Raw genomic sequence first — 23,454 nt, forward strand, 5'->3', positions numbered from 1 at the left:
TGTGAGAATCAGTTAGTGCTCATAAAGCACTTTGAAATGAACTAACGTGCTGTATAAATCCTAATTATTATCATCATTGTTCTGGATGAAAGGACCTATTAGATCATGCAGCCCACAACTGTGCACTGGCAGGAAGATGGACTAGATGATCTAATAGGCCTTTTCCATCTTCACTCTCTGTGATAAATGTCAGATTATAATTGTCTCTGATGACTTCTTAGTGAAGGCATATCCCATGGAAAAGTGGGACCCCCAGGAGGCTGCATACCATATGCTTAAAGGTTGCCACTGACGTCCCACCTTTTCTTTGGCAACGTGCTGGGTTCCATAAGGCTGGAACAACTGTCTGATAACAGGACCACAAAAATTACACTACGGATGCCTGGTCTAAGGCATAAAAATCAAAGAACGATATTCCAAACTGAGTGTTTCTTTTTAACAATATTGTATTTGTTTTCGGTAACCCTATTTAATGCAAACACACACACACACACACACACACAAGCCTCTGTTTAAAAGGAAGGAACATTTTTGCTCTTGCTGTGTCAGAGTAGACAAGCGAAGTAAGGGAAGAATTCTCCTCTCAAGCCCTAGATGCATAGAGGATCTCGCTATGACACATTCTCAACTCGTCCCACGCATCTGGAGAGAGCAAAACATGGAGTCAAGATCCACTGGACTAGACCCTGCTTTGTCCCAACCCTGCTTTGTGATACTCCAGTGTTTCAAAGCAGCCATAGTTCTGGTTTAGTCAGCAATTTAAGGATTCTTCCTACCCAAGGGATATCTCTCGGCTAGCAGTTCTGGCACCACACACAGCTCAGCCCGGGGGCATAGGTTGGCCATCCCTTTGTGCTGGTGATCTCTGAGTGCTGCAATAGCTCTTGCAGCGATGGCCAGCTCGCATAAACCAGAGGAGCCTCTACATTATAATGAATGGTCCCAGAATCGGGGCATCCATCCTTTCCTGCTCAGATGTGCGGAGCTTCACTGCTCTCCACTGTACGCTTCTGAGAGCAGCACTCTGCCCCAAGAGATCCACCATCCATCCAATGCACTGTGAAATAATTCTGATCACATATGTTAAAAAAGGGTCTGTGGAATTGGTGTCTGTTTTGGTGCTTTCTTCATAAAGATTCATGTCAGTAACTGGGTGAAGAGCATCTGAATTCACTGTGCATGCAACCTTTCCCTTAGTACTGTTTAGACAATTCTCAGTTATGTTCCCCATGACTGCCCATGTTTTACAAGGCAATACATGTGGTGGAGGCAGCTTGACACTGAGGATTTTGTTTCCTCAATTCTGCACCTTTTACATTTCTGGAGACAGCAGCCAGTTGCTTCTCAGATCCTCTGCAGCCATTTCCAGAGGTTGTGTGTATGCTCACAAACACACCCACAGTGCTCGCTCATGGAGACTTCACTTTTGTTCTTTCTTGGTGTTTCTCTTAACAGAATGTTACAGTAACTCAACACTGAAAGTACCTGTTTTGCTCTGTGTATAAAAACTACCCAGAACCACTGAAATTTTAGGCTCAGTTTCCCCTCACAAGCATGTACAGATTTCTAGCCTAGCCTTACCCCTTGCTCTGGGGAAGGTCTTCTCTTCTCAAACCTACCAAGATAGAATCTCTGTTTTTCCCCCCTCTTGAGCCCTTGATCTTTCTCCTCGGTCAGCCCTCAACTGCAAGTCTGCCTCTGACTCACCACTGCATCTACGACGCCCTCTGACTTCAGGGAGCAGATTGCCTGGGTCCTGCCTTAATCTGTTCCTGACTAAAGTGCAGGAGAAATACAGTAATTTCCAGCCAACGGCAAGTCAGATATGAAGTCCCAAAGAAAACATTAGAATGAGCATGGCTCATGGAGAGCCTAGAGGACTGGGAGTCAGCAGACCTGGGTTTTGGTCTCAGCTCTGCCTGTGATGTGCCAGGTGACCTTGGGCAAATCACTTCACCAAGCTGTGTCTCTGTTTCCATTCCTACCCTCTCCCTGATTTGTCTATTTCAAGTGTAAAGTCTGCAGGGTGGGGCTTGTCTTCACTGCAGTTTTAGCTTGAGTTATCTACACTCAAGCTAACCCCTCTCTAGATAGCCTGGCTTGAGTGAGAGCTGCTGCACTGCAAAATAACATGTGAGCAGCACAGAGTGATTGGATTAGCAGTGCAGAATATCTGAGCCCTGGTCTACACTTACCTGGAGATTCGGCGGCAGTCGATGGGAGTTACGCATGCTACGCAGAGTAGCTTGAGTAACTCCCGTCGACTGCTGTGCTTCCCTTCTGTGTGTCATCTTCACTGCACTGCACCGACGCAGCGCTACACCACTTGAGGGGGTGGTTCACCAACGTCGACCTCCTGATCGATTGAGCGGGTCTACACTGACCGCTCAATCGATCCAGAAAGATCGATCTGATGGCGGCGACTTTGCCGCTGTCCATATAGACATGGCCTTAGTCTCCACTACATTGTTAACTCAAGCATCAGCAGCACCTGAGTTTCACTCCACCCTCCTGAAGGGGCCAGTCAGTGCAAGTTTAAAGCTCTGCTGAACTTGAGACTAGAGATTTTTGTGTATGTGGGGAGTAGGGTTAGGTGGAACACTAGAGTCATGCCTCAAGCTAATAATGCAGTGAAGACAAGCCCTCAGTGTTTGTACAGCACCTTGCACAATGGGGTCCTGAGCTCAGCTGAAGCCTCTAGGTGCTACTATAGTAAAAATAAATAAGAATAATACAAAATGATGTTGATTTCATTTTTCCAACAGAATATCCAGCAGCTCCCCAATCAGCAGTTAAAACAGAAGAGAAGATGGGTAGCGGGCTGGAAGTAAGGACCAAAAGTTCTTTAAAAAAATTTAAAAGGCCAATTCCAGGGAATAGAATTACAAGTCCCCCCAGCAAGTCCCCTGAGTAAAAAGATATTCTTCCCTCGCTTAGCACAAGAGGGAGGACAAAGCTAAATGAGAGACCGGATTTCAGGATGATCAAATTAAGGCAGAGTCCTCCATTTTTATTGTATTCTTTAGCTTGTAAAACCATGGTAACTGGAGTCTCCCTCTCTCAGATTTGATGTGAATGTGATGAGTTTTAGTGCTGGGAAAAGTGAGAAGCTAAGGACGCGGGCCAGCATTTTACATTACTGAACAGACTCTGGTCTCGACTAACCTCCCCACTCAGCTGTGATCGGCAACACAGCCTGTTACATCAGTCCCAGCCTTCTCCTGAATTACACTGAATTGTGGGCAGTTTGTTATGTAGCATTGGATTGACACCATCAAATTGGTGTTATTTAGGATCAGTGCTAGCTCTGACCTCAGGCATCCAAACCAACTCCCGCTACACAGCCCCACCGACATAGCCACTGACAACAACTGGCCATTTTTCAAGAAGGGGAGACCAATCATGTCAGTTCTAATGCATCTGTTAAATGTCTGTCATGTAAGCAATGAGCAGCTGAAGCGCCATGATGCTGTGGTTTATTAAATAAAAATTATAAACATGGGGGCTAGGGAGAAGAGGGAAACTGGTCAAGTCAATCAAACAACCCACATAACACTGCACTGTGGGATTTGCGGTAGTCTTTCTGTCTGAAATGAGCCCACATGACGGATTCTGACTGCATAAGGCAAGTTCTAAAGGAGAAGAATAATTAAGCAGTGACAGAGGCATCATCTTTATTAGATAATCACAACCCAGGGGCATTCGCAAACATCGAATATCTCTAATCCCCCGGGGTCTAATTATTCTGTGATAATAACCACACCTCCAAGTTTTAATTTATTCCTGTGAAGATTTTTTTTTTCACTGGGAGAGGAAAATGGAGGGTATGTTCAATATTTGTGCTGTAGGAAGATTCAGTTGGCCTTTCAAAAGGGCTCATCAGTATTCTAATCTAACGAGCGCATGCGATTGGCATTAAATCATCTGCCCTTTATGATGATCTGCAGCAAATCAGAATATTCACTCCCATCCAAACTGGTGGTGTTATAGTCCATGTCATGAGTATAGGTAGGCAAGCATCGATTTAATTATGCGCCCTGGGGCAACTTCTGGCAAGAGGGTTTTCTTGAATCAGGGAGGCTGGCTCTCTGGCAGGCTGTCTAACTAACACGCTGTTGACAGGCTTGAAGGAAAACTAAAAACTGGTACGCTGATCTCTGAAGTGCTGCCTGACAGCATGTCTAAGATCAAGATTTTAGTAAATGTAAGTGTTCTGCCCACGCTCGGGACAGAACAAAGTGTGAGAGAGACAGCCCTCGGGAATGGGAATAAAGAGCAGGGGAGATGTAGAGTCACACGGAAGCAGTGGGAAGACAATTCAGAGATACGTCCTACCCTCCCTTTCATCATCATGTCTCAGGTGAGTGATTCCCATAATGGCTAAACCAGGCTTGAGGAAGAAAGAGGCCGAAGGGGTCTTGCGAGACAACCATCTCCTAGGAGGAGGAAGGGAAAGCAGCAGCAGCAGCCATCTCAGCTTTAAATCTCCCATGCGTGAGGGAGAGCGAGGAGGCCTTTTCCAGGCTGACCCTCCCAGCCCAATCCAAAGCTGCCTCAACATTTTAGCAGGAGTGTCTCGATTTCTATGGGAGTTTAGCATAGCTCTTCTAAAGAGCTCTAGTCAGAGCCTTGCAAAGGCTTTCCAAAAATGGATTAACGTTTTGTGAGGTCCTCTGAATACATGTTCTTATACCCATCTTACAGAGGGGAAAATGAAGCACAGAGAGGTGAAGTGACTTGCTCCAGGATACGCAGCAATTCGGTGACAGAGGTGGAAACAGAATTCAGGGTAAAAGGTTTCAAAAAGCAGAGCCTAAAGTTAGACTCCTAAACCCACATTTAGGCTCCTAAATATCTGACCTGACTATCGAAAGTGCTAATAGGATCTGCTGGGTGCTCAGCACCCCCCATCTGTGTTTGTCTTATCTATTTAGACCATGTTGTCTCCTTGCACTCTCCTGTCTGTCTGTATCCATCTGCTGTCTCTTGTCTTATACTTAGATTGAGGGAGGGACTGTCTTTTAATTCTGTGTTTGTTTAGGACCTAGCATAATGGGGTCCTGGTCCATGGCTGTGGATCCTTGGTGCTACGATAATAATAATTAAAAAAAAATGGTCACTTACATAGCAGCCCAAATATAAATTTAGGAGCCAAATTTCTAGCTTCTGGTTTTTTTTATATCATAGCCCAAGTTCCTAGCCCTGCAACAGCATAATTCCTCTCACAGAACTAAAAGAAAAGAGGGGAAACCATAGGATATACAAGCTGTTGCAGAGGTGGTGGAAACATATACAAGATGATTTTTTTGGTTGTCTTCTGTTTCGCTGACGTAAGTGTTTTTTCTACCATCATCTCTCTGTCTACAGGAAGCCTACTATGTTAGCAAAGATATTGCATTAGGGGCACGTGAGCCTGTGAGTTTATGAAGAGGGAGAGAGAGGGAAGAGCCGATAACAAATTGAGCAGATTTGAAATTGTTACTTCTGTTCTGTTTGAACTGTATTGATCAGCGAAGATTGGCCTTCACTGCTGTAAGCTGCCAGTTCCATATTCCTTTCCTACCCCTTGCATCGCAATACTTGGTAAATTCTGTACAACAAAAACCTCACCTTTGGTCTTGCATTTAAGACACCAAGTGCAATCAAAAAGTAAGGCTCAGTGTACTAGCCTGGATGGAGCAACATGGTTTCATGGCATACAATGGTTCTAACTGTAATTGGGTAAAAAAAACTAAACAGAACCCCTCCTTCCGCCATGATGGGAAGACAATGCTGACTCAGTACTGAAACTCTACATCCTCAGCTTGTCCAGGGGCCTAAAGAATGTACCCCGCTTACTATATGTCCTGCCTTACGGCTTGTCTACTTGATGCATTAGTCCACATGAGGGAGGGGGCATCTGTTTTAATGTACATGAGTGAGTCATACTCTGAGTGGCCTGTGTGGACCCTGGTGGCATGCACTCTCTCATCGTATGCGCAATGTGCCCTGCCATTTGACGGCATCATCATCAGCCAGGTGGAGAGCTGGTAGCTTGCCATCGAAATAAGTCAGTAGGCGCTCGACAGTGATATGTGACATAGTCTGAAGTTGACTGCAGTTGCATCGAGGGTCATTGGAAAAACCCCATGTAAAGAGATTGGCTGCCCAGTTGCCCTGTCCTGTTCAAAACTGGTTTAGAGTTGACCACCAGGTGCCTTGGCAGATCAAAGCCTGGTGGACAGATGGTTGGATCAGTGACGAGGGAGTGATTAATGACCGTCGTCATTGACCACTCATTGAGCCAAGCAGATTCCACCGTCGTGTCCTGTGGTGGCATAAATGACCATAAAAGGCATCTAGAAGACAGGAGAGCTGGTGAGTGGTTGACTAGGTCTGCGTACAAAGGCAGGTCGCTGTTCTCACAACTCTTGGCCAGCAGCATGGCAGAGGCCTTCTCATGGTGAACTTGGGCACGGGCTAACTGTTCCCTAGTGCGCACTATCAAAGCACTGTTTGAAAAGGGATTACTTTAACGCACACTAGGGAACTTTTAGTGCTTGCCAGCAGGGTCCATACAGGCCGGTTAATGCATGCCAGTGTGGACTAAAATTTACACCCCTCTGCTGCAGAGGAAAGCATTGCATAGACAAACCTTTAGCTAAGGGACCAATGAGTTATACTGACAATGGAGTTTTACCTTCTCCTGGAAGATGCATTGTATGGCTTATCACGCTTTTTTTTTTTTTGTGATTTCAAACTCTTTTGAGTTGGGTAGAACTGCAGGTCTTGCAAGAGCTCTCCACGGGCAGACCCCTCCTCTCAGAAAGTCCCATTGAAGTCAATATCCGGAAATGCTTATGATCTTAAGTCAATGGGGTTCTGCTAGGGCACTGGGTCCACCCACACAAAGCTCTTTCTAGGAGCAGGGCCTTAGATCATAAACTCTTCAGAGCAGGGATCTTGTCAGTGCTAAGCAATAATAAATAAATGATACTAACAAGCATCATCATCTGTCCATCAAAAAGTGACAGTGTCCGAAGAGAGAGCCTATACCAGTGGTTTAAAGGTACGCAATCAGTATACTTGCCACAAGAATGCTGCTCCCTTATGAATGACAGGGGAGGTGATCCCTATGGTTGCAAATGGAAGGAGAGGTTTCCAAAGGACACTGAGGTGGTCATACTCTTAGCCTACATAATTACAATCCAGACTGAACAACAAAAACATTGTGGATTGCAGAGTGCATTCTTGCTTGAGCATGCATACGTAGCGAGATGGGCAGAGACACATCAGGATGTGTAGTCATTCATCTCTTTACAAGACAAAATGTTGCAGAAATTTCTTTGGTTTGATTTAAAATTACACAACCAGTTCCCCTTGCACAGAATTTTGTAAAATAATGTATCAATGCCAATTCAATAAGGCAATAGCACTTTGCACTTAACAAAGCAAATCTTGTCCGTAGATAGCAAAGCGCCCTACAAACCTGCAAAGGCAGATAAACATTTCACAGATGTGGCAAAGTCAGGAACAGAACCCAGGTTTTCTAACACCACACCCAGTCCACTAGGTCACAGCAGACAAAGCATTTTTTTAAACACTATAACAGTGGGATATGGTTAAAAATGTTCCATGAACTTGAATTTCCATAAAACACCACTGAATATCAGGAGATCACAACAAGCATATCTTTGGGCACAAGTAGAATTCAGGGCAGTGTGGGGGTGAGCCCTGGTGACAGCGAACCATTATTATTAAACTTCTTCAGGTGTGCATGTTTTATCAAAGATTTAAATGAATTCATGGCAATTAACAGCTCCAGCCTGTTCTCAGTCAAAGCTTCTTGTAGAGCACATGGTGTATGAGATTGAATGTCCCCCTTGTGCAGCTGATGTGACAGCAGCATTTTAAGATTCTTTGGCAGAAAATAAACTTGAACAAGCCAGCAATATAGCTGTGGTTTGCGTCTTACGTGCAACTTGTACTGATAAGCTTTTTTTTTTTTTAAATTGAATTTCTTGTGGCTGACCAGAGCTGAAAAATATTACAGGTTGTGTGGCAGACACACACTTCCAAAATGTACTGTATTACAAATTATTACCTGTACGCAGCAAGAAATGTGAAACCTGAAATGTGCTAAGACAATGGATTTAATACATTAAGCAGAAGATAATGAACTATATATCTAAACAAACCGAACGTGTCTTGTGTTGAAGTAGATCCTTCTAATCCAGAGCTTAGTTTAAATGCTGTACTCTGATTCCTAAAACAATATACTTGACTAACTAGCACAATGCTTTGCTCTGATAAATACAAATGCACTACTATCCTTTTTACAGCAGCTGGTATTTATTAAATCCTGCTCCATGCATACAGTAGGACACTCCTGGTCTTGCTTACTGTACAGAACAGTTATGCAACCCCGAGGAAACAGAGTCAGATTTTTCTAGGTCTAACCTCATAAAATGTTAATATTCACACTAAAAGAAGACAAAAAGTTTTGCAGAAAGACCCTTCCTGAAGTTGCAGGACAGACTCAAACTTATTTACTGGAAAGTTCTGTTGATTTCATTCACTGTATCACTCAATAGCATTGCAGCAACTGAACTTCCTTATGGTCCTAGTAATGATGCTACAGCAATACACACTGCTCTGAAACGAACACACTTTCTAGGACAATGTGCAAAGGAGCTAATACATTTTAATGGACAATTATATTTTGAAAACAGACCATTCTGGTTTGTTGATTGTTCGCTGGCTCTGGTGGCTTCCCCACTTCACCTTTCAGGTCATCATCATAGTTACCACTCTCCCAGGTGAGGGAGATAGGATGGGGCCATACTGACTTCATTGTGGCTCATTGCAGAGCTCACCACACAGCTCTTTGCAGGATGGGGGCTTTAGTTTGGGAGCTCCTCAGGCCACATTTCACTGGGAGATATGTAGCCTACTTTTGTGGTGCTATTACAAACATTACATATCGGCCGATATTCTCAAAGCTGGGTGTCTAAAGTTAGACTCCTAAATCCATTTTTAGATGCCTAATTAAGAGTCCCCTAATTATTACAGGTGTTAAGTGCCAATGAAACTCACTGAAGTCAACATGAGCTGTTTGTGACTTGGAGTCTTTAAAAATCAGGTCACTAGTTTAGTGCCTAAATTATGGATTTAGGCATCAAAGATTGAAAAATTTGGTCCCAAATCTCACAATTAAAGGGAATGTTTTGCTGACAAAGATTATACTATTAATCCATGGCCTATCATACATTAAGAACATCAAGAGCCATTTGCTACTGTAACCCACTGGTCAGTGTGTGTTGTGTGTCCATCTCTGTGCCTGATCCATGGAGTATCTAAGTAGAGAGTCTTTGCTTTTTAGCTCAAGCTGGAGCAGTGCATGCTTTCAGCTGTAAAGATCTCAAGTTCTGTTCCTGGTGAGTGAACCAAGATCATAGAATCAGAGAAGATGAGGGTTGGAAGTGACCTCAGAAGGTCATCTCGTCCAAACCCCTGCTCAAAGCAGGACCAACTCCAACTAAATCATCCCAGCCAGGGCTTTGTCAAGCCGCACCTTAAAACCTCTAAGGATGGAGATTCCACCACCTCCCCAGGTAACCCATTCCAGTGCTTCACCACCCTCCGAGTGAAAAAGTTTTTCCTAATATCCCACCTAGACCTCCCCCACTGCTGCTGTCACCTCGGCTGCAACCTTAGAAAGCAGGCAGCTTTCTATCCATCTTCTAGTCCATCCATCCAACCCATACTTCTTTAACTTGCTGATAAGAATATTGTGGGAGATTGTATCAAAAGCTTTGCTAAAGTCAAGGTATATCATGTCCACCTCTTTCCCCACATCCACAAGATGGCATCCACTGCTTGGTAATAAAAATCTTTTCATTAATAATAAGTAACATTATTATGAGTAACATCATTGAATCATGCACAGGAAGCTAATTGACCCTATGTAATGCCCATTATAGCAATAATTACACCAGGAATCAGTGCTCCCTATCCATGAAATAATGACTTGCCTCAAAGTATATCAACAGCCACATTACAGCCATTCTAATAGTACTTAGCTCCTCCATGGCACTTTTGAGCTTCAAAGCATTTCACAAACACGAACTAAGACTCCAGAACACCCAATAAGCAAGTACATGTTATTCTCGTTTTACATATGGGTAAAGTTAGGCAGAGAGATTAAATGACTTGCAAAACACCAAATAAAGGGAACCAGTATCACACCTGGGATTAGAACTAAGAAGTTCCTGCCTCTCAGAGCAGATCTACACTAGAAGCGCTACAGCTGTGGTGTGTCTGGTGAAGAAGCTGTATGCTGACGGGAGAGTACTTTCCTGTTAGCAGAATTACTCCATCTCTTTGAGAGGCAGAAGCTATGTCAGCGTGACAGCATCTCTCGCCGACGCAGAGCTCGTGTAGACAGCACTTAGGTCACTGTAACTTGTGTCGCTCAGGGGGTGTCTTTTTACACCCCTGAGCAACATAAATTAGATCGATTTACGCAGTAGTGTAGACCTGCTCTCAGTCCTATGTTCAGGCCACTAGATCATACCTTCTCTCTATCAGGATTTTCCTTTCTGTCTCGCTTCTCTCAAATGTACAAACCACAACCCAAACCTTACAAATCAGACTAGATTAAAATATATCAGAAGAATTTATGTACGTTTTTGCATAGGTGCACAGAATATGACTTTTTAAAAAATTACTTTATCTGACAGATCATTTTTTTTGCCCTAAAAATAATGAATGTCAAGCTAAGTGAGTTCCCTCCCCCAAATGTAATGAATGATATTTTAAATGATTGTACAATATATTGTACTTGATCATGTTAATTCTATACCGAGACATAAGTGGTTGACTTGTATTGAAGTAGAAGAGAAAAATGCTGCATTTTAAACTGATTTGTTCCAGCATGAACCATCTACTTTGATTCATTCTTTAGAAAACTGTCAGAGCTTCATATTCACCTACAGGTATGGTTATTTTTGGATCATCCTGGAAGCAAATCATAGACAGCACAGTGGGTGAATTGGCCTATAACAAAATGTCACTGTAGCAGACGTGAACTGCTGATTGGAGAAATATGTATTGTACTGAAGTGAATAAAAAGAGGAGCTTTTAAGAATGTCTATTTGAACATTCTTTGCTCCGTCTCTGCTGAGGCATCTTAAATTTTCTGTAAAATACCTAACGTTTCAACAATTGTGTTCCCAACTTGAATACTTTTATGTAACAAAGGCAATCTTTGTGCTACGTTATTCAGCAGATAAAATAATAAATGTCCCCAAAATCATTTTACTTCCTCTTTAAGAAAAATGAACAGAGATGATGTTGGTGCAAATAAAGTTTTGACCAAAGAACCACAGACGCTAACTGTAAATGACCACCCTGCACTTTTAATAAGGGAAAGAACCGATTAACTGTACAGGACTGGCGTCAACTGCCATCGTTAAGTTGCGTAAGCATTTCCATTCTAACCCCTGTTTTTCAATTGCTTTATAGGTTTCAGAAACTTTGTCCTTTAGGGAAGAAATTTTCCAGTTTCCAGTATCTGCCCAAAAGTGACTTATTCTGAATATGGGGCTATATTATTTGTTTATTTACTTTCCTAATTTAAAAAAAATGCTTGCATCTTTTACTTTTTGTAACTTTGGCATGGAAAGCATACAGTCAAACCTGGTTTTCATTTGAGTGTAATGACCTGTGGAAAATCATACTGTCTGAACACACAATGTATTTTGCACAGATACTTCCTGCTAGGCTCAAAGTTTGTAGGCCGGTAAAGCCATGTTATCTGAGCATGCAGGGCCAGCTTAGCTATGTGGTGAACAGTGAATGAGACAGGATTTTCAAGGAACTATGCCTCATCCACTGCTCATCTTATATTGTAAAAGCTGCAAACTCCTCAAGGTACAGTATCTGGGACAGGACATTCTAGTGCTGTTTAGAACAAGTAGTTCAACCTTATGGCGATTCCATTTAGAAAATGTATGAATCTTTAAGAAAAAAACAAAACAAAAACACATTTTAGAAAATTTTATTAAAAACCTGTCTCAGCCCTGCTCTACACTTATCTGGAAATTCAGCGGCAGTCAACAGGAGTTACGCAAGCTATGCAGAGTAGCTAGCGTAACTCCCGTTGACTGCTGTGCTTCCCGTCTGCATGCCGTTTTCACTGCATTGCGCCGACGGGAACCGCGTTCCCATAAACAGAGCGCTACGCCATTTGATGGGGTGGATTTACTGCGTCGACTTCCTGATCAATTGAGCGGGTCTACACTGACTGCTCAATCGATCCAGAAAGATCAATCTGACGGCGGCGATTTTGCCGCCATCAGTATAGACGTACCCTTAGACTACCAATTGACTTCCGGAAGCACTGAAACTGGCCTTCAGTCAGCATGGTTAAGCACTCAAAAGCCAGGAAATGACAAAGTTAAGTTGTGTAGCATGCATATAAACTACATGCTGTGTTCCCCTCTAGTAGCTAATGTACATAGATCTACTACAGCTAGTAGTAAATAAGTAAGTAGTAAATAAGGTTACTCTCTTAGCTCAGGTGGTACAGGTCTGTGCTTTGGGGTTGAAGGTCCTGCATTTCAACCCTGTTAAATATCCTATAGATGGGTAATTACCTTTGCACATATAACTAACTCTGCCCCATAGGCATGTGCTTACAATACGTTCTGTAATCACAGAATCACATACTCTTTCTCAAATATCTTACATCACCACAGAATTTTTTTCTACAACTTTCAATACATAGCTCTAGCATCCGTGCATACTCACTGTCCATGAAGGTCCTTTATATACAACACACATAGTAAACTAGTCTTACACTAGTTTAGTCTGCAGAAGAGAAGAGTGAGGGGGGATTTTATAGGGGCCTTCAACTACCTGAAAGGGGGTTCCAGGGAAATGGAACTAAGCTGTTCTCAGTGGTGGCAGTTGACAGAACAAAGAGCAGTGGTCTGAAGTTGCAGTGGCGGAGGTCTAGGTTAGATATTAGGAAAATCTTTTTCACTATGAGAGTTGTGAAGCATTGGAATGGGTTACCTAGAGAGCTAGTGGAATCTCCATCCTTAGAGATTTTTAAGGTTCGGCTTGTCAAAACCCTGGCTGGGATGATTTAGTTGGACGTGGTCCTGCTTTGAGCAGGGGGTTGGACTAGATGACCTCCTGAGGTCTCTTCAAACCCTAAATCTTGTATGATTCTATGATACACAACATACTGCATATTTACTATAGCAGCATAGGACAATTGTGAAAATGTGATGGCACACAAAGGCTATTTAAGTTCACAGCTAAATTAGCCTCTGAGTTAGCTACTTTATCCCCAGGGTACCAGAAAGTGGCACTGTGCACATATATGAAGGTACAATTAGCTGTATACTTTGCTGCCTCATCACTTGAATTGTGTCTGGGAAGGCTGTGCTACTAGGTGTTGAAAAGAATGTATACTGTATTATATTTAGGAAATAGTACAAAATCATGTGATTAAAAACTGCATTGTGACGCATACGTACAAGAGGGCAGAATTAAAGGTGTATGTGGAACTTTACGTTGATATTTCCTGACTTTTGTGTGCAGCCTAAATATTCCCCTCTTGTAGCATATTGACTGGCATATAATATCAGTTTATGTAATACTGGGAGCTTATATAGCATATTTCACCAGATAATTTAAAAGTGCTGCATAAACATTAATGTGAGGTAGACGAACTATATTATCCCTAAATTTACATGTGGGTAAATCGAGGCATGCTAAGTGTCATACAGTAAACTAGAGGCCAAGGCCCAGATCTTGAAAATTCATGTGCTAGTGTACCCGCCCGGTACTCATGTGGAGTCCTATTGACTTAACTGGGATTTTGTGCAGGCATTGGGATCTGTGCCAGTGCCTCTATTTATAAGAGCTGGCCACAGTCTGGAAGAGAATCCAGGATTCCTGACTCCTAGTCCCAAGTTCTAACCATTATAAAATATTGCCTCTTTACATTGATACAGAGTTCCATTCATTTTAAAAAAGAAAAGTGTTCTAAGCAAGTGGGGAAAAAAGAGTGAAGAATTAATTAACTAAATAGGGGTGATTAAAGTAAATAAAAGAAACAATTACCATATCAAAATAAAAGACAAGAAAGATGATTAAATGAGGCTTCTAAAGACCCGTGAGAAACTCGTAGAAGAGTAATATGCATTTACCTGGTTTTTATTCTTTCATGATTTAATTTTCATTTTTATCCGCTACCATCTCATAAGTGCAAAAAACAGTTACTCTATAACCATGGGCAATTTAAGCTATTTTAATTTTTTTTCCAAGGCCACTAGACAAAAGAACGTATTTATTGCCTGAGGGGATTTTTTACTAAAATGAAAGCTTAATCTTTCATGTTTTTTTAAGCCAAGGCTTTTAAAAAATAATTTCTAACAATGCTGTAGGGAGAGACTTCCATGGGTATGTAAAATTGAAAATATACATTTACAATTAGAAAAAAAATTAATCATTTGGGGGATTGCATTGTCTCTGTTCTTTTTGGATTAATATTGTCTGAGGCTTCAGAGAAACTATTTAGAAAGAGAAAGTGCTTTAAATTGTTCAGTGCATGGAAGAGAATGAATGCCCTTAGACTGGAGTCAAAGCCATTTAGGAGTTCTATGGAGTTGTGTTCATGGTAAAATGGAAAGCTCTGTTGTGTAATTTGTTTTGAAATATATAATTGGCTGAACTTTGAAAGGAGGAGTTTCATACAAATTCAACAGTTAGTCTTAGAGGGTCCAGTCTTGCAAAATGTTGATCACCTTTCAAGTCCCGTTGAGTCTTCTGGGGGGCCAGCCGCAAAATGTGGCATCCTCAAATATCAGGCAAGATTTTGTTTTGGGGTCATCTCTAGGCCTGTTCCAACGAGGCACTGACTGCATCCAAAATTGTCTGAGAACTCTTAACTCTTGCAAAACTCAATGCAAATCCAGGGCATTCTGAACCTCATAGGATCAGGTCTGAAGAGAAATCCTAATTGAAACACCCATCTTTTGAAGATGCCAGATTTTACTGCTAGCTCGAATCCCTGGATGGAACCAAAACCCTGGATCTGAGCATGAAATTAATTTTGAAGGAATGGGGGATAAATCTGATCTGAATTTTTGTGATGTTGGACTAATATTAATGGCCTCAGTTCAGAAAAGTACTTATGTACATCCCTATTCAGCACAGCACTTTGATATCAATGGGACTTAAGCATCTGCTTAAGTTAAGCATGCACTTTAGTGCTATCCTGAAAAGGGGAGCTTTTCTGAATCAGGGCCATTTAAATTAATGTATTATCTAGAAAGACAAACATTTCTTCCTGTTCTTACTCTGGGCTTTGAAATCAGAGAGAATAATTTACCCCCCACTAAACACAACAAACTGGAGCATTCAATTAAAAGAAAACTAGACCCAAATACCCTAATTCCTCTAAAATAACCTCCACACTGACAAGCAGAGTCAAATGTTTTCTGCCAATCTATTTCAAGTTTTAATGGAAATACTTTGTGCTACTATGAAAGGCTTTATGGAACTAAATGTATTTTTCACAGAGCAGAGAAGAATCAGTGAAGATATTGTTCAGGTTTACAAAATATTTAATAGGGTGAGGAATGTGGAACCAGATAAGAAAGGTTAAATTGAAGGACATTTCCACAAGGACTGGTTTTAGGTTAGTTGTGGAGTGCATATGGGCATAAGGAGACAATTAAATATGTACTTTCTCAGTGCCACAGCAAGCTTTCTAATGTTGAAAACGGTTTTCTGTGGCTATTAACCGAAGCTAAGGTTTTCAAAAGTGATTTGGGGCACCTAACTTGGTGAAAATCTGACCTCTTCAAGGTGTCACCCAAAATCATTAGTCACTTCTGAAAATCATGATCTCTGCCTCTAGGGTGTCACCACTGACCCATACTGTGTTGGTCCCTAGGTGGTATTTACTCATCTCATCTGAAATACCTGTCTGAGCTCATCCCTCCCCATTTGCCATCATCATCTGAAAACACCCATTTTCCCTGGGGGTTTTGCAAGTTCTAACTGTTAGGCCCTTTGCACTTCAGTGCTTCTAGATGTTTTGTTTTCTTAGCATTATGCTCTTCAGTATTTAGTTTTATTGCTTAATTGGGATGTTTGCATAATACAAACAACGTCAATACAGTGCCCTCAGTTTTATCAATGAAATCACAGTGAAACAAAAGGCCACCTCTGGCTTCTTCCAGGTTTCATAGTGAAGTCTCTGGGCCAGGTGCTCAGACAGCATAAAACGGTGCAGCTCCATTGAAGCCATTAGAGCTAAACTGATTTACACTAGCTGAGAAGCATCCAAACATCACCTCCTTCTAGGGTTTGGCTTTATGGGTAATTCTAAAAAAATTTAAAAACTCAGCCTAAGCTTTCTCCATCAGCTTGGTTGTTCCCAGCATTTCTTTCCGGGATCTCCTGTAGACTCATATACTCCCCATATCTACTCCAGTATTATATCCAGGTTGACCTTCCTGTCAGCCTGACTCCACAGTCATTACTCTGACTCTTAATTCAGGGCTTTAGGCCTTGATTCAATAGAGGAGCCCGGCATTCCTGTAAAAGGTCTTAGTCCTCCACGCTTTTACAGGGAAGCTGAGAAGAGTTAAGATATTTCTTGACAGATCAGAGAAATGAGAAGGAATTAAAAAAAAATGAAATCGGATCTGCAAAAATGCAAATCAACCTACAGTGACTTTGGGAAAAATAATCCAAAACTCTGAAATGCGGAATGGAGAATCGTAAATGGGAGGGAGATGCTCAGCGAGGATGCTAAGACATAATTAGATAGCCGTGTACGTATATGATTTTACAATGTGATATGCTGATCAATAAATCCTGTGTTATATGATGCACATGCATAACTTCATAAATTGGCCTATTTTTATATAGCATTGAATGAAAATACATTTGCAACACTGCATGCTGTGTTGGGTGTCTCAGTTCAATGAAGGCATAATCATATTGGAGGGGGTCCAGAAAAAAGGTGATAAAGATGATTAAGAGACTAGTAAAAGCCTGGATATATTCAGACATTCAAAGATAGTCTTTCCAACACAGCAGAAACATACTGTAGTGAACACTCCTTTTGTAGCAATATAGGAGAGATGGCAAAACAGGCCATCTCTAACTTTAAAAATTCTCTGATTGTGGAGGAAAAAATTATTTAGAGTAGCTAATGAAGAAGTGAGATGAAAGCAAAAAAATCAGGCTGGACATCAGAAAACATTTTCTAACAATAAGGTTAATTAGGCCATTAAATAGTATTGGAAGGGAAATGTAAATATTCCTATCTCTATAGTTATTCAGCTTAAGCAACACTTAGATATGCCCTTTAGAGCAATCCTATGTTGGCAGCAGTTGGACTAGTTGATCTGAGGAGTCTTTTGCATCTTTACAATCTATAGTGTGTATAATCCTCAAGACAGTACCACAGACCTCATTGGAGAGTCATTATAGAATTAAGGTTGCCTCTGAAACCTTAATTCAGCCCCTTTGTACGTATGCATTATAATATAACCTTTAATTTTATAATCACACACTATTTTGTCCACAGGACCCATCTCACTCAGTACAGAAGATGAATGGTGCTCACTGAATGAGCAGCTATTCAATATTTCTGTTTTATTGTTCATTGTGTGGCCCCATTCCTTATTTACTGCATACTATTCAAATCTGCTCTAAATTCTGAATTATTAATTTCCTTGTCTCCTATGGCACTCATCGGGATAGTATCTGAGTGCTTCACAAACATTAATTAATTTAGGTTCACAAAACCCCTGTAAAGTGAGGGGTGGTATTATCCCCATTTTACAGATGGGGAACTGATGTATAGCGAAATTAAGGTCAAAAGTATCCACTCATTGCGGATGTCTATTTGAGATGTCTAGGACCTGATTTTTCAAAGCACTTAGCGTTATATAGCACGTTATCTTTTCAAAGCACAGATCTTATTGACTTCAGTTGCAGCTGGGAGTGCTCAGCACTTGTGCAAGTCAGACTCCAGGGTCTCCAGTTGGGCACCCAGAACATGATGAAAATACAAATAGTAACCTCCTGTGAAAAGTTTGGTTAGGTGACTTGCCCAGCATCACGTAGTCTGGCAGGGCAGGTATAGAGTCCAGTTCTCCAGGGCAGCATTCAACTGCCCTAACCATGAGACTGTCCTTCCTCTTCCTGTAGTCCCCTGCCTCATGCACTAGACAACTTCCAAGTTCTGCAACAAATAAGGCAAGGGTCCTCAGTATGGAATTTCCTAGCTGCTGAGTGCTTGACTTTGCAACCTCATTTTTCTTTTAACATAGTGTTTTGATTGTAATTTCCTAGGTATTTAAAAAAGCATCTGAAAACCGAAATTTCATCATGTGGCATCATATTGACGCCCACATGGGTCATCAGCAGGGCTGAAACCTTTAGATTCACTGCACAGATGTCTGCCAATTGAGTGAACACAGTATCTGACATCAGTGCGAGACACACTCTTTGCCAATGGATTTCACAGATTTGATGACAGCAGAATAGTGAGACTCAGGAATCTTGGGTTCCGTTCTAGGAGGACAGTATGTTCCAGTAGTCATCACAGACTCTTCTGTCTGTTCCCCTAAGCTTGGCTCCTTTCCCCCCCATCCCTTCTAACCTCTCTCTGTCCCAATTCTGTCTCTTCCCATCCTTTCCTTTCCCAGTCCCTGTCTCACCCCAGACCCAGACCTCTCCACCTGTGGGATCACCATTCGAGTCCCGGTCTCCCTCCCCTTCTTGTCTCTTTGCTTCGCCACACCCAATTTCCTTGCATAGCCATCCAGTCTCCCCTCCCCATCTTCCGCACCCCAACTCCTCGTCCAATTTATCTCTCCCTTCCTCACAACATCAAGCTCCCTTGTCCTCTTTTTCTCCATTCCCACAGGTTCTGTCTTAATTTCCTTCCCATCCGCATTCCTGGGTCTCTATCTCAGTCTCCCCTGTGTCAGGTTCTTTGTCCCAGTCTCTTTGTCCAGCCAATCCCTGTTGTCCCCCTCATTTTAACTCCTGGTCAGATGTAACTACTCAGCCCGCATCATCTCTCATTTCCCCCACTCGCTCCCAGTCCCAGTCTCCACCCAAACTTCCACTCACGGTTTCTCTCTCTTTCTGCACAGTCCCAGTCTCACCAGGCTCCTTGTCCTCAACCTATGCCTCCCCTCCCCTCAGTCCAGCTCTTGTCTCCTCTGCATTTAAGTGAGGCAGCTTCCCCCTCCATTCTGCCTGGGCACCAGCAGGGGTGTAATTAAGAGCACAGGAGAGACAGGCTTTCTGTTGTCCGTTCTGATGCCCAGTCCCACCCTGGCAAGGCAGCAGCAATTCCTGGGAAAATCTTTCTAAGCCCCCATAACTCCTGGATTGGATGCTGCTCAGTTGCTTTGTAGGGATGGTGCACGTGAAGTCTGGTGAGCACTAGGAGCTGTACGGGGATGGAACATGCTCAGTGACGATGGAATCTTCAGAGACTTTAGCTGCTAAATACTAAAGGTACGTCTACCCTCAAGCTAAGGATGTAATTTCCAGTTCGGGTAGACATGAGTGCACTAGCTTTGATCAAGCTAGCGCAGTACAAATAGAAGTGTAGCCAGCATGGGCAGCAGGAGGGGTTAACTTCCATGACTACAATCCCACCTTGGACCCTAGGTACTTACCTAGGTGGCTAGTCCATCTGCCCACCTGTGCCACCACAGCTCCACTTCTATTTTTAGTGCGCAAAGGTAGCGTGCATACCTCTATCAGAGCTACACCTCCAGCGCCAGTGTGTAAACATACCCTAAGAAGTTTCTGCTGAGCATGTCTGAACTGAGATTTTCTTCAGGGACTTAAACTTGGCCAAATTTGGGCAAATTTCCACGGAAACAGAAAAAGACAAAATCTCTGACACAAAGGCCTCACCCCTGACAAATTTCAAGTCCCTGCCCCAAAACCTGGTGTACCAGAGCTTCTTAAAGAAAAGGTTGCTGAACGTTTTGGTTTTTTTTAAACATTGCAAAACTATGCATTTCCCCCAGCTTCATTCTTGGAAATGGCTGAACCATTTTGTCTGAAACTTTCTTAACAAATTCAGCCTGAGGCAGACATTAGACATGGAAAAATTCAGCTGAAAAGCCTGGTAAAGGTATGAGCCTCTGAACACAGGGTCTTACAATGGAAGTGTTAATAATAATAGGTGGTGCTACAAGCTCTGCCTATAACATATGTCAAAGATTGCCTCCTTCTGCCACAGATTACTTAATCACGAGGGGTGAATATACTTAGAAACAAGATTAAATGCAAATGTTCTTTAGTGGCATCTAAAATGATATGAATGTTTTTAGAACTGCAATAAACACACTTCATGATGCAAATTACTACACCCTGAAGCCTTTATATAAAGATAAGGGGGCAGATGCTCAGCTCAGTTACACCACTGTAATAACTCTACCCTCCACTGACTTTGGAGATGATGATGAGTTATTGGATTTACACCAGTGTAACGGAGATCAGAATCTGGCAGGACTTTCACTATGTGTTTGGTCCTACTTCCATAATCACCTCTCAGTTATCAGCAGGAGCAATCTCTGAAGGCACTATAGGAAGAAAAGGCAAGAAAAAAAAGAGGGATGGTACAAAAGTCCCTGGTGGATGAAGGCTCTGCAGTACACTGCACACTGGCCAGGGAGGGACCAAAGGGAACACATTCAGTTTGTCTTTTTTGAGCTGGCTCACATTCTGGATTCTTTTAAAAACGTTAAATTTCAATGAGTTCCTCCTGCAACTAGAGTTTTATTATGAATGCAAGATGTTGTAAGGCTGTTCTATAGGCCCGAGGCCCTTGCGCCCGCATGGAACAACTTGCAAAATCCAGGCCTTGTTACCCGATTAAACACACTTTAAAAAGAAAAAAATCTAACCATTAAAAAAAAAAAATGTCCTCCATGCTTTTTACGTTTGCAAGTTCATTGGCTTTGGAGGTGATAAACAGATACAGGATCACCGTTCTGCTGGCCTCGTTCCTGTCTATTCTTACTGCAGGATCTGAATGGAAAGTAATCTCCTCTTACCGGGACTCGTGAGGGCTCCCAGCGCACCAGTCGTTGTGGAGAGAGGATTTGCATTGGTGGTGGTAGCTGAGGTTTGGGCGGCGGCTGCTGCGGCGGCTAAGGTTGCCAAATTCTGTAACTGTAAAGCATTCATGCCTGCACAGAGAACAAAATGCAGCTTCAGCAACAGGGTTAATGAAGAGATTCCAAGTTTAAAGGCTGTATTTATTTTAAAGGAATATAAGGCTGGTAAAGGTTGTCGGATTGACAGTCCTGCAGGCAACTCAAACCCTCCTTTCATTCACAGAACAGCTACAGCATGGGCAGCGCATCCCACGCTGGTCCCAGCCAACGTGCCTCATATCTGTCTTGCAGGTGAGAGGGTGGATGGTTTCGTTAGTATGGCATAGGCTTACAACTCAGGAAATCTGTGTTCAGTTCCCACCTCCGTCAGAGATTTGCTGTGTGACAAGTCACTTGATCTCTCTGTGTGAAGCGTGGGGATTATAATACTTCCTGACCTCATGCATGTGGAGAAAAGGTAAATTAATTATTGCTCGAGAGGTACTCAGATCTATCAAGTTCAGTCCCCAGGTCCCTTCTTTACTTCTCTACTTAGACTATCTGCATAACAACAGCCAATTGTGATGGCAGTTTTTTCCTGATATTCCTTCTGTCTATTTGGAACTGAACGGAGACCATCAAATTCATTTACAATTCAGCACGGAACAGCTATCAGACAGTAATGATTTTCAGTCACTACCATTCGGGGCCGGGTTTGAACTGGGGAACTCTAGGCAGAACGTTCTGTATCATGTAAGCCATTCCCCAAATCACTTGTTTATTCAGTACTTTACGAGATGTAGTGAAGGATACAGCTAAATTTCAGAATGATGTAAAGACCTTCAAGAGATGGGTACATGGAATTTAATTTAGATAAATATGAAATGGAACATCTGTTGATAGACAGATACTAAACAAGATACATACAAAATGGAAGAAGGATGATTAAAGAGCAACAATGTCACAAAGAACCTGAAATCTCAATGTGATGCAGCTGTCCAAAGATGAAAATAGTGTTCCAAGTGCATATATATATAGGCATCACAGCTATATCCATAGGCATCATTTATAGGACACTGGAAGAAATAAGGTCTCTTTCCCCCACCTTGGTTTGGCCATACATGGGAGTTCTGCATATGCTGTGTGACTAAGATATTGATAAATTAAAGAAAACTCAGAAAAGAATGTCAAAGTAATTAAGCTATGACCATATAAGCAGGGGAACGCAATATGAACTTGGAGAAAATGAGAAGAGGGGATATCATAACATTCTACAAGTATTTGGAAGTAATAAAATAAAAGAGCAGGAGGGATATTTTAGAGCGGCTGAGAGCAGATGGCATACTAAAGAGCAGCAATAGCTTGAAATGAACACAGAATTAGGTTAGACATTAGGAACCAGACTTGCAAAAGTGCTCAGCACTCAAAAGTTTTCACTGTTTTAACATCGGACCCTCAAAATGTGGAGAACTTCTAAAAATCTGGCCGCTTTATCAAGGTGTTTAACTGAGAATGGAGCTCTTCTGAAAATCAGCCCCTATTGTGGGTGTCAAGTGGCTTTACAAAAAAAGAAGTAGGTGATGGATGATCTGACTGGTAATGTGTCTGAAGAACCACTCTTACTTAGTGGTTCACTTAGTGGGATTTGGGACCAACATCATATATTTATAGGAGCTAAGTCTGATGACTGCTCTTAGAATTTGAGGACTATATAAACCTTAAGGTTTTTCTCAATCCCTATCACCGATGATAGTTTACAAAGCACAAAAAAAACATATAACTACTCTAATTACAAGGTACTAATAACCAAGGTAATTACGTGTAACCACTGTATCATGTAATCACAGGTCATCACTGAGTTTGTTCTGCTTTCTAAACTAGAGCTTTATCATGATTATACACAGCACTCATCTTGTAAAAAACTGTAAAAAACTCTGTAGCTTAATTACATGGAAACTTTAAAATTACCAAAGAATTAGGGATGGGCAAACCTGTCTGAAAAACACAACTCTCATCTTGAACTAAGTCTTCTTTTGAAACATGAAAGAATTTGGTGAACTTTTCAAAAAGACTTTTGCTTAATGAGGCTTGAACTTCTTTGTTTCAAATGGGATAGGACAAGGAAATGCTAAAGTATACCAAGACAGGTGTGATGCTGGCTGGATTAGGGGGGGACCACTTATGATATTATTTAACATCAATATGTCAAAATTACAATAATTCATATGAGATAGGCCATGTCAGATACCATTAGAAAGGTTATAACTTGCTAAATATGATAATACTGTTTATGTGTGCGTGCCAT

The 23,454-nt window shown here is 41.9% G+C and overlaps 1 protein-coding gene across 9 annotated transcripts in view; it reads right to left on the reverse strand.

Moving 5' to 3' along the window:
• The window catches only part of CELF2 (CUGBP Elav-like family member 2), a 423,961-nt gene that overhangs the window by 27,224 nt on the left and 373,283 nt on the right, over window positions 1-23,454 (reverse strand). For all 9 annotated transcript variants that reach the window (XM_067534964.1, XM_067534962.1, XM_067534960.1 and 6 more), the window contains one exon: window positions 21,108-21,242. In XM_067534964.1, the coding sequence (XP_067391065.1) occupies window positions 21,108-21,242 (135 nt within the window). The remainder of the gene's footprint in view (window positions 1-21,107; window positions 21,243-23,454) is intronic.

This window comes from Emydura macquarii, unplaced genomic scaffold (genome assembly GCF_026122565.2).
Source record: "Emydura macquarii macquarii isolate MOO-44397 ecotype Brisbane River unplaced genomic scaffold, CSIRO-AGI_Emac_v2 contig_3470, whole genome shotgun sequence".
Taxonomy (NCBI): Eukaryota; Metazoa; Chordata; order Testudines; family Chelidae; genus Emydura; species Emydura macquarii.